The sequence below is a fragment of the Gavia stellata genome, chromosome 7, assembly GCF_030936135.1.
Source record: "Gavia stellata isolate bGavSte3 chromosome 7, bGavSte3.hap2, whole genome shotgun sequence".
In the NCBI taxonomy this organism is placed as follows: domain Eukaryota; kingdom Metazoa; phylum Chordata; class Aves; order Gaviiformes; family Gaviidae; genus Gavia; species Gavia stellata.
In genome coordinates, this window is record NC_082600.1 from 9,285,411 (window position 1) to 9,297,920 (window position 12,510).

At 41.9% G+C, this 12,510-nt stretch overlaps 1 protein-coding gene across 1 annotated transcript in view; it reads left to right on the plus strand.

Annotated features, from left to right (window-relative positions):
* Nucleotides 1-11,879, plus strand: part of SYNE2 (spectrin repeat containing nuclear envelope protein 2) — a 177,613-nt gene extending 165,734 nt beyond the window's left edge. The window contains exons 108-118 of the mRNA XM_059819247.1: nt 571-853; nt 1,213-1,281; nt 2,086-2,222; nt 3,155-3,284; nt 4,474-4,685; nt 7,392-7,592; nt 7,962-8,090; nt 8,593-8,781; nt 9,474-9,563; nt 9,780-9,826; nt 10,645-11,879. Of these exons, the coding sequence (XP_059675230.1) occupies nt 571-853; nt 1,213-1,281; nt 2,086-2,222; nt 3,155-3,284; nt 4,474-4,685; nt 7,392-7,592; nt 7,962-8,090; nt 8,593-8,781; nt 9,474-9,563; nt 9,780-9,826; nt 10,645-10,870 (1,713 nt within the window). The 3' untranslated portion in view covers nt 10,871-11,879. The remainder of the gene's footprint in view (nt 1-570; nt 854-1,212; nt 1,282-2,085; nt 2,223-3,154; nt 3,285-4,473; nt 4,686-7,391; nt 7,593-7,961; nt 8,091-8,592; nt 8,782-9,473; nt 9,564-9,779; nt 9,827-10,644) is intronic.
* Nucleotides 11,880-12,510: the final 631 nt, after the last annotated feature.

The following is a 12,510-nucleotide window of genomic DNA, read 5'->3' on the forward strand; positions in this document are numbered from 1 at the left end:
GTTTTTACTATCACTTTGTTTTCTTTAATTTCAATAATGTGCTTAGAATATCTCTTTATGGATTTGTTTGTGAGGCTCCATCTGTCCACTTTCTTGTGGGAACCCTGAATGGGGAACAACATGCTCTTTGCTTTTCACTGGGAATGTTTAGCTGATTCTCAGTTTGCTTTGGCTCAAAAAGAAAAAACATCTATTAAAAAGCCAGGTAGAGGAAATAACATGACCATCTACGAGTAGCTGTTCACCCCTGCCTGAACATAATTTCATTGCTGACCTGTGCAGTCCATTTGGAACTGGATACCGCTCCCTGCAAACTAGAAAGAGATGTTACAGTGGTGGTTGAGTGTCTTGAAAGTGGGGAGGTAGCTGCTGATGTGAGGATTGTTACGGCAAAAGAGGGAGGAGGCAGAAATTACGCTTCCCTCCAATTTTAGGCATGTGGTCTTCAATTACTGCAGCTGACCACGAAACAGTCCCCAGTAATACTGTGTGGCTCAATCATTAGCTCATTAAGCAGTGTAGATCTATTGTAAATCTTATTAATATGCAATACTTGTTATTTATTTTTAGGGATTGGATGATGAAAAAGAGAACTCTGAAAATGAGACAGATCCAGAAGACTCCAGAGAAATCCAGAATGATCCCTGGCATAAGAAGGCCATCAGTGAGGGGCCCTCTTCACCACAGTCCATTTGCCACCTTATGCCCCCTACTCAAGGTCATGAAAGATCAGGCTGTGAAACCCCTGTCAGTGTTGACTCCATCCCACTTGAGTGGGATCACACAGGTGATGTGGGAGGTTCTTCCTCTCACGAAGACGAAGAAGAAGCAACATACTACAGTGCTCTGTCAGGTGAGAACCAATTGCCAGCTGTTCGTTTTGACATGGACAACTGCAGGATGTCCCGGTGTGGGAGGGGAGGGGGATTGAGGTCTTTATTCCATGTTGTTGGTTGGTTTTCAAGTACTATTAATAGATGTGAGCAGTCTCGTCTCTTAGATGTCTTGATCAAGGGAATGGTATTGTCTAAACCAAGCTGATATTTTCAGAAACATAAGGTTTTTAGAAACCTAACTTCTTAAGAATGTTTGATGAAAATAGTACCATCAACTTATTTTGTTCTTTGTCTTTGCTGTCCCTCATTGTTTTAGTTGTTTTTAATAGTTGGAAAATATTGACTAGTGAGGAAAATGACATTATTCTTTTTTCAGATGTAGAAATCACTGAAAATCCTGAGGCATATCTTAAAATGACCACAAAAACTTTGAAAGCATCTTCTGGTAGGCACCTGCTAATGCATGTGTCTGAACATGGCAATCTCCCTGTGCTGCACGCTATATTCCTCAACCTCTCTCATATGTAATGTCTGACTTCCTGCCTTGTGTGGACACCATGTCTCATCCTGTCATGGTGTTCTTACGCTGCAGTATTCACATGTACATTACAAAGCAGTCAAAAACATACCATTTAGATTTTGCCTGGTAAATGCCGAGGTGGTTAACGTGCATTTTATTGTATTGATCCAAAGTCTTTTGGTACTTTCTTGGTGGTTTGCTCTGGGTAGTATCACTTTTTTGGTTGTTTCTAATTTTGATTGCATAATTACTGAAGGAAATAGTTCCAACTATGCAAGTATTTTTTTGTGTTTTGTGCATGACAGAACCATGTGTGTCCTGTCTGTTAAATCCAGACCAAACGTTCTCCAAATCAGGACACGTCTATACTTGTCCCTACTGAAATGCATTGCAGATGTGTGATAGTATTGTTGAGATGCAAACTTCCCAAAACCACAGTGCAGCCTTTTTCTTTTATTTTTTGAATACTCATACCTGTATTCAAGCATTTTCCAGAAGAAAATAGAATGTCCCATAACTGCATGGCTCTCATCTCATTACCTTTGAAACACTGTTGATGTTTTGCAAATGTGCATGCTTTGCAAGGAAAGCTGCAAAACTGTCATTTTTATGCCATAACTTGATGCCATTTTATTCAGAGCGCTTTCTAACTTAATACAAAGCAACAGCTTCCTTGTGGAGATGGGATTTTGCACTCATGGCATATGGGTTTGGTTTTATTTGTTTCAGGAAAGTCTGTTTCAGAAGCTCATCCTTGGCATTCTCCAGATAGCCCAGTCTGCAGGAAACACCGATACAACCAGGCAGAGGTGGTTGGAAATGTGTTGTCTGGTCCAGAGACAAGCACTCCCTATAAGCCCGGCTATGTGAGTTGGAGGCTCTGTGGGCATTGAACCTGTACTACACAGTCTGTTTGTTGTTCCTGTGTATCTCCATCCTCTTCCCTCCTCCAGCATCAAGGAAAAGATTAGTCACAGGGGGAATGTTCACTTTACGCAAATTTAGACATTATTTCTGGTGGCTTAGGTAACCAGTGAGTCTCTATCCACTCACTAGAAAAGCTTCTTTAAAGCAATTCAGAAGAATCATGTTAGGCTCCTGATCAGAGTCAGTGTATGGAGGAACTTACTTCCTCTGTTGTCATAGGACAAGTCTAGGAGAATTTAACCCCAGCAAGGAGAAGGTGTGAATACCTTCCCTTGATACTTACTGGCACATCTCCCTTCCCTAAGCAGACTGATTTGAAGGGTCCTTTTCTAGCATGCAACCCACAATTTAATCTGCTTCTGGGCACTAAAAATGTGCCAAAATGGCTATTGTTGGTTGGTACCTCAGCCTTGGGGGCTGGCTGCCAGCCGTGGCTACGCCAGGAGCTGCCAGGCCCAGTGGATCTGGACCACTTGTCAGCACTCTTCCAGGCACAAGGTGATACTGGTATCTGGCTGCTTTTGTCATCATTAATCCAGTCTTAGAGCCTTAGAGTCAATATTGCCAAGACCCAGAATCCAACAAAGACCATCAGCAAATGTATATTCTCTGATACATGCAGTGCAAAAGCAATTAATTTGCCATGTCCAGTCTTGTAATAAATAGCGTCCCTATGGTGTGTGTGGTTGTTTACTGAGAAGGCACAGAGAGCCAGTACAAACTGTTAGCAAAGATGCAGAAGCCCAGTGCTAAATCTGACATGCAAGAGCTCAGCAGCAGCCCAGCCACCCCAAAGTAACACAAATGCAGCTTGACCTTTGACGGCTTTTTAACCTGCAGGGCTCACCCACCAAAATGTCATTCATTCCAGGTGAAGCAGCTCAGCTCTGCAAGCAGCGGCAGCATCAACAAGGATAAGATCACATCTGCTAGCATGAGTGATGAAGAACCCCAAGATGACCAAGAGCTTGTGAATATAGCAGCGGCAGAGAAGCAGTCAGGTACAGAGCATTAGGGGAGTGGCTTTGGTGCTGTGGTGTTTGTCCTGTGACTCTGGGGGAGACAAAGCAGAGATGGCACAAAGGCAGCACATTTGCCTTGGAAACAAAATAGAAATAAACCGCTATCCTCTAAATTAACATGTTTTGCTAAGATTTGCTGAGCTGCCTTCTCACCTGGTACTGTCCAACCTGTATTTGCTGTTCTAAGCTTTTACATTTTCTGCCAGAATTGAGATTTTTATCACTCATAATATACTTCTCTCTGTTTGCTGGTTGGAATGAATGGGAACAATTTCACTTTTGTGTGATACTGAATGCTTCAGAGACTTTTAATCAGATTTCAAACCAAAGAAGTGTGTCTCTTTGTCTAAAATAAGATTGCTACAGTTCGTTTTCTCCGTTATTGGTGCTCCATATAACAAGATGCTCCAGCTCCCATTTACAGAAATGTTTTGTCAAAGCTGGTAATGTATTCTGTTCTTCACTTTTCACTGTGGTCCTTTCTTCCAAACAGGCCAACAAGCTGGTTCTCTTAACCTTTTAGGACCTCATTCCTGGTTTCAGGTGCTTGAGATTGTAGTAAGAACACATCTGTAGAGCAATCACAAAAGCGAATCAAGTGATAAAAAGAAGACTGCAGCTATATGCACCAGCTTACTTAGTTTATGTCTCTGGTCTTACAAATGGACCAGGATTGAGCCCCATACATGGGATGAATAGGAAAACCTCTGAGAAGGGCTTAGATGTGCTTCCTGAAATAGTGTTAGTGATCACACAGGTGGCATCTCCATCTCCTTTAGCCCTGAATTGATGAAACATAAACCCAGGTTCTAACTGCTGGATCATACTTTGTCCCATGATGAATTTTGGTGTCTACCAAATTACAACTGGGCTCACTGAATTCCATCTCCTTAGATTTTCTCTATTCTTCCAGGTAAATTAAAATATCTTCAATTAATGTGATAAAAATCCTTTATAGCATTACTATGTGGATAACTTGACCAGTAATATGAAACTCACAGGCTGCAGAATCTCAAGAAAAAATGTGTCTGGATAACAGTAGTACATGGTAGCAATTATTTGGCCTTGAGTAGACTGGAGAATAATTTACCTGTAAAGCTCCTTGCATCTGTTTTATGCACTCTTCATCTTACTGAAGATTTAAACATTTGTTGTTCTATCATTGTAGGCATTATTGATAGGTGGGAGCTCATCCAAGCTCAAGACCTCAGAAATAAACTTAGGATGAAACAGAAATTGCAGCAGTGGCAGCAGCTGAACTCAGATCTCAGCGACGTCTCTGCTTGGCTTGATAAAACTGAGGAAGAACTGGAAGAGCTGCAAAAAGTGAAACCTCCAACCAGCATGCAGGCTTTGGAACAAAGGGTCAAGAAACTGAAAGTAAGATACGGCATACTGAGAAGTGGGATTTCAAGATGCTGATGCTCTTTATCATTGTCTTTGTGCTCCTAGGATCTGTCGGCAGCATGAATGCTAATAACAATGTGCGTATGCCACAGAGAAGCTAAGCTGTTTTCAGCTAAGAGGACTAAAGAGAGGGTAGTTAAGCACGGTGCTTCTGTCTTCATGTGCAGAGATTTGCAGGCAATATGCCTAGGTACAACAGGCAGCCAGGCTGAAATAAAAACCTCTCCCTTTCTGTTTTCTTGCAGAGACACTTTATTCTCTCTCAAACAAAACATTCAGCCCCAAACTTCTCTTTTTAGGCCTTTTGTTTTAGAAAACAAACATAGAAAAAAGCTAAATAATGAAGGCTTAGACTCCCCAAATGCCTAGGGTCAGGCCTTGTCTTGGGGGGTTGGGTATTCTGAGCAGTGATGGCAGCATTTTTCCCTTGTTCTGTGCCATTCCCTTCTATGCAAACCAGAAGCAGATTAAAAATTAGCCAGGTCTACAGGCTGCAAAGTCTGGGCTGATTTTTTTTTTTTTAATTGAATTAAGGGAGCCGGGGGGGGGGGGGGAGGGGGGGGGGTGTAGCTTGAACAGGGAGACTGAAAAGAACTGCTTTAAAGCTGTGATTTTAGCAATATGGTGTTTGCAAAAAATCTTAGCTCTAAATAGCACCTTTGCCCTATAGTTGAAGGATACATCATTTCAAAACGTGCAGTTGCATTTTTTCGCTTAGCAAATCCAGGTTTCTCATCAACTAGAATGTATTAGTTAAAAACGAGAAAAAAATAAATTCAGTCTCTGCTAATGTTCAGCCAAGTGATATAACAGTTAGAGAGACAATAATGGGAACATTTTGTTCAGCATGTGTGGTCATGTTATGTTGCCTGCTATGACTCTCAGCTTCCATATATTAGGACTAAGTCAGGTCTGGAAGTTGAACCAGCAGGTTCATGTAAGTGCTAGGTCCCTAGGGCTTAGGTAACAAAATGCCTCAGGTTGAACTCTGAGAGAGCGAGTGTTCCTAAGAGTTGTGGGAGCGCAAAATCCCTGTGTGCTCACGATTCTGCTAGCAGCCTCGTATGGAGTCACCCAAATACTGAGGCCACTGGCATCACACTTGGGATGACGCTCACAAACAAGACACTCTGCAGGACACAGGAGGGATTTCTTAGGCATGTTGAGAGTATGCTTAAGCCTACATGTCCTTGAGTGGTCATTAGGCCAGGGAGAATGACTCTGCACTCCATGTGTGACTCCAATAAGAACAACTCTGATTCCATCAGCCAACCTGGCTTAGGCATCAAGTGAGGAAAGGTTCAGTGATGCCTCAGGAGTGGAAGGAGGTGCTTCCTTTCAGGCTGGAGTTGAGTGTCTGACCTCTTCAAGTAGTAGAGCTTCACTTCTCTCTTCTGCATTTTCTTAAGAGGAGTCCAGCTGGCTCTAAATCCCCTTTTCAGACAGCTTGGCTTTCTATGGGTGTTTAAAAGAGCCAGCATGCTCTAAGACGTGAATTTCATGAGATGTCAGGACATCCCAATTGCCCTGGATAAGGATAAAGCCAGTCTGGCTGCAGACTGGCTTATCAGTGTTTAGAAGTCTGTGATGGACCATTTGTATTGTCTGATACTGAAAGAAACTTTGTTTCTTGAAGGAGGGAGACAGGGTTCTTTGTTGGGCAAAATGTAATTTAGACCAGTGGTTTTCAACAAGTGGGACGCAGATCTTGAGGATATATAGACTGACACTCTTAGTTACAAAAGCTGCTAAGAAAAGCAATCTGAGCTGTGTTGATTGCAGGACTCATCCTGCAGCTCTTACTTTTCTACTGCAAGAGCCCACAACTTGAAAAAGACTGAGTACCCTTGATTCAAACTGTAAACTTCTTGAGGGTACGAGGTACTGTTTGGCATTCATTTTTTTAAAAAATCTTCAAAAATACAAGCTCTACCTTAACATAAAGGTGGTTAGATGGTACAGCCATGACTTTGCAAATTCCATATTATTTCCCCCTGCAATTTTAAGGGAGAGGAGGAAAGCAGGCAGGACTGCCATTCAGGAGGACCTTGACAAGTCAGAGAAGTGGGCTGACGGAAACTCTGACTAGGGAGAAGAAAAAGAATTTATCACAACATGGTGGCCTGGTGTGGGACCAGGGGCCCAGAGGGGTTGGGGAGTTTCTGTCCTGCGAGATACTCAAAAGTTGACTGGATGAGGCCCTGAGCAGCCTGCTCTGAGTTTGAAGTTGGCCCTACTTGGGGCTGGAGAATCGGGTACAGACCTCCAGATGTCCCTTTCATCATTATTCTAGGATTCTGAGGCAGCAAAACCTTTATAAATCAAGAGAAAATACCATGTGGTGACCTATGGGAATACTTGTCCAAATGTCAAGGAAAGAGACAGCTCAGAGGAAGGAAAGGCAGATGAGGATTAAGCCATAATGCCTGTGACTTAGGGGAGAAGCACAGGCACAACAGATTTGTTTTCTTCAAAGTGAAGGGTTTTGCATTAAAAAACAATGAAAATAACATAAAAAAGGCCACCTACCTTAATAAGTTCCTTAGCAGTATCTGAAAAGCCACCAGATTCAAACAGCTTTCCCCAATACTTGTGTTCTTTTGAGGGTTTAGTTTTACTGTAAATAAACAACATGTTTTTCATCATTCATAGAAGCTCCTAATCCTCTTTTTCTACCAGGACATGCTTAAAGCATTTGATAACTACAAGGCAGTGGTGCTTTCCATTAACCTGAGCAGCAAAGAATTCCAGAAAGCGGATAGCACAGAGTTCAGAGAGCTTCAGAACAGGCTTCGGAAGGTCAACTTGCATTGGGAGAAAGCAACTCATGCATTGGACAACTGGAGGAAAGGTTTACAGCAAGCCCTACTGCATTGCCAGGTGCATACCACATGCCAGCTTATAAGGGAAAACTCCTCTTTAGGGTGCTGCTGCGGGGTAGATAAGGGGAGTGGACAGAGGGGTAATTCCTACACATCAGTGGAATGGTTGCTCAGAACCCAAGACTCTTAATTTTCTTACACACTTGACTGTTGGGTTTAAAGGGTTTGGTAAAAATATCTTTGAACTGGACAATACCCTTTTATTACATGGATGGAACAGTTTAATTAGGTTGCTGTAGCCTCACTAATCGTGTATTTGTTGTTGGCTCTGTCTCATCTGGGCTGGTCATTTTGTTTGTATGCAAAGCCAGGTGAAAGCACTGCAAAAGTGTTTTTTCTCTTACGTGCAAAACTTTTGTTTCTCTAGGACTTCCATGATCAGAGCCAAAAACTAATCCTGTGGTTAGCAAGTGCTGATAGCCGAAGGAATGAAGCACAAATCACAGATCCGAATGCTGACCCCAATACAATACTGGAATGCCAAAAGGAGCTAATGGTAAGTGTAGTCTTAACTACAGCACCTCAGCTCTTCCAGTGAGTCAGTAGCTCTCACCACAAAATGAAGAGCAGTATGTTTATTTCTCAAGATGTCTGTAGCCTGTCCTTGAACCTGCTGTATTCAGGCATGTGGCTCGTTTCTGAAATGGACTAAGAGATTGCCTATATGAGGCATTTTTTCCATAATTACACATGATAATTAAGTTCCTTATGAACAGTCTTGCTGGAGTAAGACTTTCAATTACCAAGATTTAATGTCTTTTCCCTATGGATTAATTACTGCTAGAACTATTTCTAAATGTTAGTTCAAGCAGGTGCAACTAGTCTCTTCAAGAGAACTTCATTTCATATGTAGCTGTAATAGCCATTCCTACGTATTGCGGATTCTCAGGGAGGTTGAGTTGTTCTTTAAAGCCTTCCAGAGTTCCTCCTTATGTGAGAACTTCCTTAAAGTTGAGAGTAACAGTCTGTTGTGCTGTTTTTTGTTTGTTTGTTCTAAGCAACTGGAGAAAGAGCTGCTGGAACAACAGCTTAAAGTAAACTCACTTCAAGAACTCACTGCTTACCTGCTGCTTAAGTCAGATGGTGATTACACAGAAGCTGATGAGAAGGTGCATGTTATTGGAAGGAAACTGAAACAGCTTATTGAACAAGTTTCACATGACTTAAAAACCATACAAGGAAATCTGGTGAGTCAGAGTTTAAATACTTGTTCATGGATTTTTCCTACTGAAAAGTAATAACGTATTAACAGTAAAGATAGTTATAAAAGACTGACTTGAAACTTAAGTACTTCCACCTTCATTAGGTGAAAAAAGAACAAATAAGTCTGGCTATAGGAAAAACTTCAGCACCACGAGGCTAGTACAGTATTGAAATGGATTGCCCAGAGAGGTTGTGCAGTCTCCATCCCTGAGGGGTTTGAAGAGCAGGCAGGAAAAAGCCTTGAGTAAGGCTTTTGGTCTAGTCTCATAGCTGACCTTGCTTTGAGCGGGAGGTTGGACTGGATGAACTTCCTCAGGTCCCTTCCAACCTGAATTATTCTATGATCCATACAGAGTATCAGGCTAGGAGTGTGTAATGAACACATAGGAGCTGTAGTTCATAGCAATACATTGCTTATCCTGAGAGCTGTCAGATAGAGATATTTTCAAGTTAATACCTGTACGCACCTGTTCCATCATAATTCCTTTGGGTTGTGCTTAGTAAAACATTTCTTTGTGCTGGAGAACTGGAGCATCTGTTCACCACCGGTTATGCACATCTAAAGAGGCAATGGGCTGTGCACTTTCAGAGAGGCAGTGAAAGATGGCGCTTTGCACTTCATCTGTTGGGAGTTTTGAACATGCATTTTAAAGAGGAACGTATGGTTACCTTTTAGGATACCAGAACATTCCTGCTAGTTCCAGATGACTTGGACTCAGGAGTCTATAATCCAGTCGCTGCGAAATCCAGCCCTGCTGTGAAGAAGGCACGTATTTTTTCCTAAAGTTTTGCTATCAGCATATAGCATATTTTGACATATTTAGCCTGAAAGTTCCTCAAATGGAATCATTTTACCTTTTAGATGCATGTACCTTATTACAGAATTTACAACAGGACTTTAAAGTCTACAACTGTCTTTTTTGAGAAGGAAATTCCTTGTAGGTTCTGAAACCTGGATACTAAAAGCTATTTCTCTCAACAGATCACCATAAGGAGAACTGCAGATGGCAGAAACAGCAGCAGCACAAGGTATTATTTTATATTAGCCTGATCTCATGAAGGATAGTGAAAACGGCAGAGGTGAGCTGAGTGCCAGCAGAAACCTGGGCAGCTCTTCCTCATAGGCTGACATGCAGGTGGAGGTGATTTCTGCCTACCTGTAGCATCTCTTCTACCTACCAGCTCTGGGCTGCACCTTGGTGAATGGTTTTCCTTCAGCACTCCCGCTCCTCGACCTCTGCACCGATGTGCAACCTTGGCTTGTCTTTACTCTTGAGAAAATACCTTTTGTGCCAAATGGGGGAATATTTTCGTTTTAAATCTTCCTTTAATTCCACCAGCATACCTGGACAAAGAAACCTGCAGCTTAGAGCCACTTATATTACAGAGACCATGAAGGACAAAGGGACAACTTCACCTCCAGTGCATTAGGGTCTGTTCAAAGGATAGATCTCAGTAATGCCAAGGCAAAGAAGAGTCTAATCAGTCTGAATGGAGGCTTTGCTGTATACTTCAACATGTATTTAGAGTGGTTTGTTTGTCTCCTGGGAAAAGTTGAGTTTGCATCTGAAAATAGGGTAAAAACTCACTGATCTAAGCTATTACAAAGAAAGGTTTCTTCTTCAGTAGTAAGGACAGTAAACCCAAGCCAGCAGCTGGCTTCCCAATGAGCACTCTTGCACGCTTTCAAGTCAGTGTTTCATGTGCAGTGCATTTTCCTGTAGATACGCAGCCCTGCATCTTGGAAGGGTAGTGGGAACTCTCTAGAGAGGGATTTAAAACAACTTGTTTAATTCAAACTCTGAAGTGCCTTTTTTCTTTTTTTTTCTTTTTTTTCTCCTTTTCAGAGGTGAAAGCCATCCACAACCTAATCAAGCAATTCCTCGGTCTCCCTCCTTCTTTTACCGTGTATTACGAGCAGCTTTACCTCTGCAGTTGTTCTTTCTACTGCTTTTACTTCTGGCTTGCATGATTCCATCTTCTGAGGAAGACTACAGCTGCACCCAGGCAAACAACTTCGCCCGTTCTTTCTATCCCATGCTGCGATACACCAATGGGCCTCCGCCAACTTAGAAAGCAGCCCGTGACTCTTCAGTTATACCAAAACACACACTCTGCGGTGCTTTTTTCATGCTGCTAGCATCAATCAAGCAGTGATGTTGCATAATGAAATACAGAAACTTTTTTGCTGTGTTAGTTCCCCAAACTAGCCACTACAGCACCCTCACATCCTACACACCGCTGCACAGTCACTGCTGCAGCTAAATAATGCCTCACGTTTATAGCCTCCTTTCCCTGTCACAGGGAATGTGTTAAATTTCACATCTCAGAATGTATATCTTGACAAAATTTCAGCATTTTTGTATGGAAAACAAACTTTTTCTATAGATTTTTAAACTGTAAGCAACACACTTTATACTTTGATGCAATAGATACAGTATTTTATAGGTGGAGCGCTCTTAAGCTTGCAAGGTGATTGGATACTGAGTTATTAGATACAGAAACTACATCACAGTCATCTTAAACACAGCAGTCTGTCTCAGGTTAGCACAACAAACAAGCAGTTGAAGAGGCCTTTTGCCTAAAATGATTACTGCACACACTTCACGTTACCTGTATCTTTTGGTACTGTAGTCACGTGGTGGAAACAAAAAAATCTACATCTTTTTGAATCTTTATTACTGTATTTTATTCATCTAACGCGTTCAATAAAAGGATGCACATTTGTTTTGGTTTACATATAGTGTTCTAGTGGTTAGGACTGCTGTGTTGTCTTTTTATACCACCTTTGAAATAATGCATGGAAATGGTTTATAATGCACATATTTTCTAGACGATTATGTAGACTATCCCTGATGTATACAAATAATGTAATGACTTTTTTAATGAAAGAATTTTTCCGTTTTTAACTTGCTGAATAGTGTACAGTATCTTGGGAGAGAATTGTGCATTTTTATAAGCTTCATCTTTAAAATTAAACTGACACTTGGACAATGGCTAGAGAAACACTCTGTACAGTCACCGTTGCCGTTGCTTCTCAGTTGTACAGTTCCAGTACTGTCATTAAAATTTTGTCAATGTCTGCAGGGACTAGCGGTGTGTCTGGGGGGGAGAGGGGGCAACCAGCTGTATGTTCCGACAGTGCTGACCCTTCTGCTCCTGTGTAAGTCAACCTATTTACATGCTAATGCAACAGCATCAGAAGAATCATACCACTCTCTTGCTTGTCAGAGCAAGAGATTAAAAATTCAGAAGTGGAGCCTGTGTTTGGTGGCACAGAGCCTTGCCTTTGCAACTGGCTGTAATTTCCTGGAGGAAGAATACCAAGTTGAACCAACTAATGCTTATTACTAGTTCAAAATGCTGAACTATTTCCCCACCCTGCAACTGATTTTCTAAAGTGGGAGTTAGGGCAGTGCTGGAGAGGAGAGCTCAGGGCAATAGCAAAAGGGTTGATTGAACAGTTTACAATTTTTGCGTTTGGTTGCAGTGAAAATCACGCAGGAATTAGCCAATTTCTGTAACGCTTACCTATAGAAAATGGCATTTGTGATCTGCCTTGTGACAATAGTCCTGCCTTCTCTACACTCGTCACCACTGGCAGTTGCATATTCCCCATCTTCTGGCAAAGGATTTATGAAGCAAGTTGCTTTGCATTCTTGTGTTCCGAGAAAGACAGTCCCTGCAGCAAACCAACAGCTTCTGCCCAACCA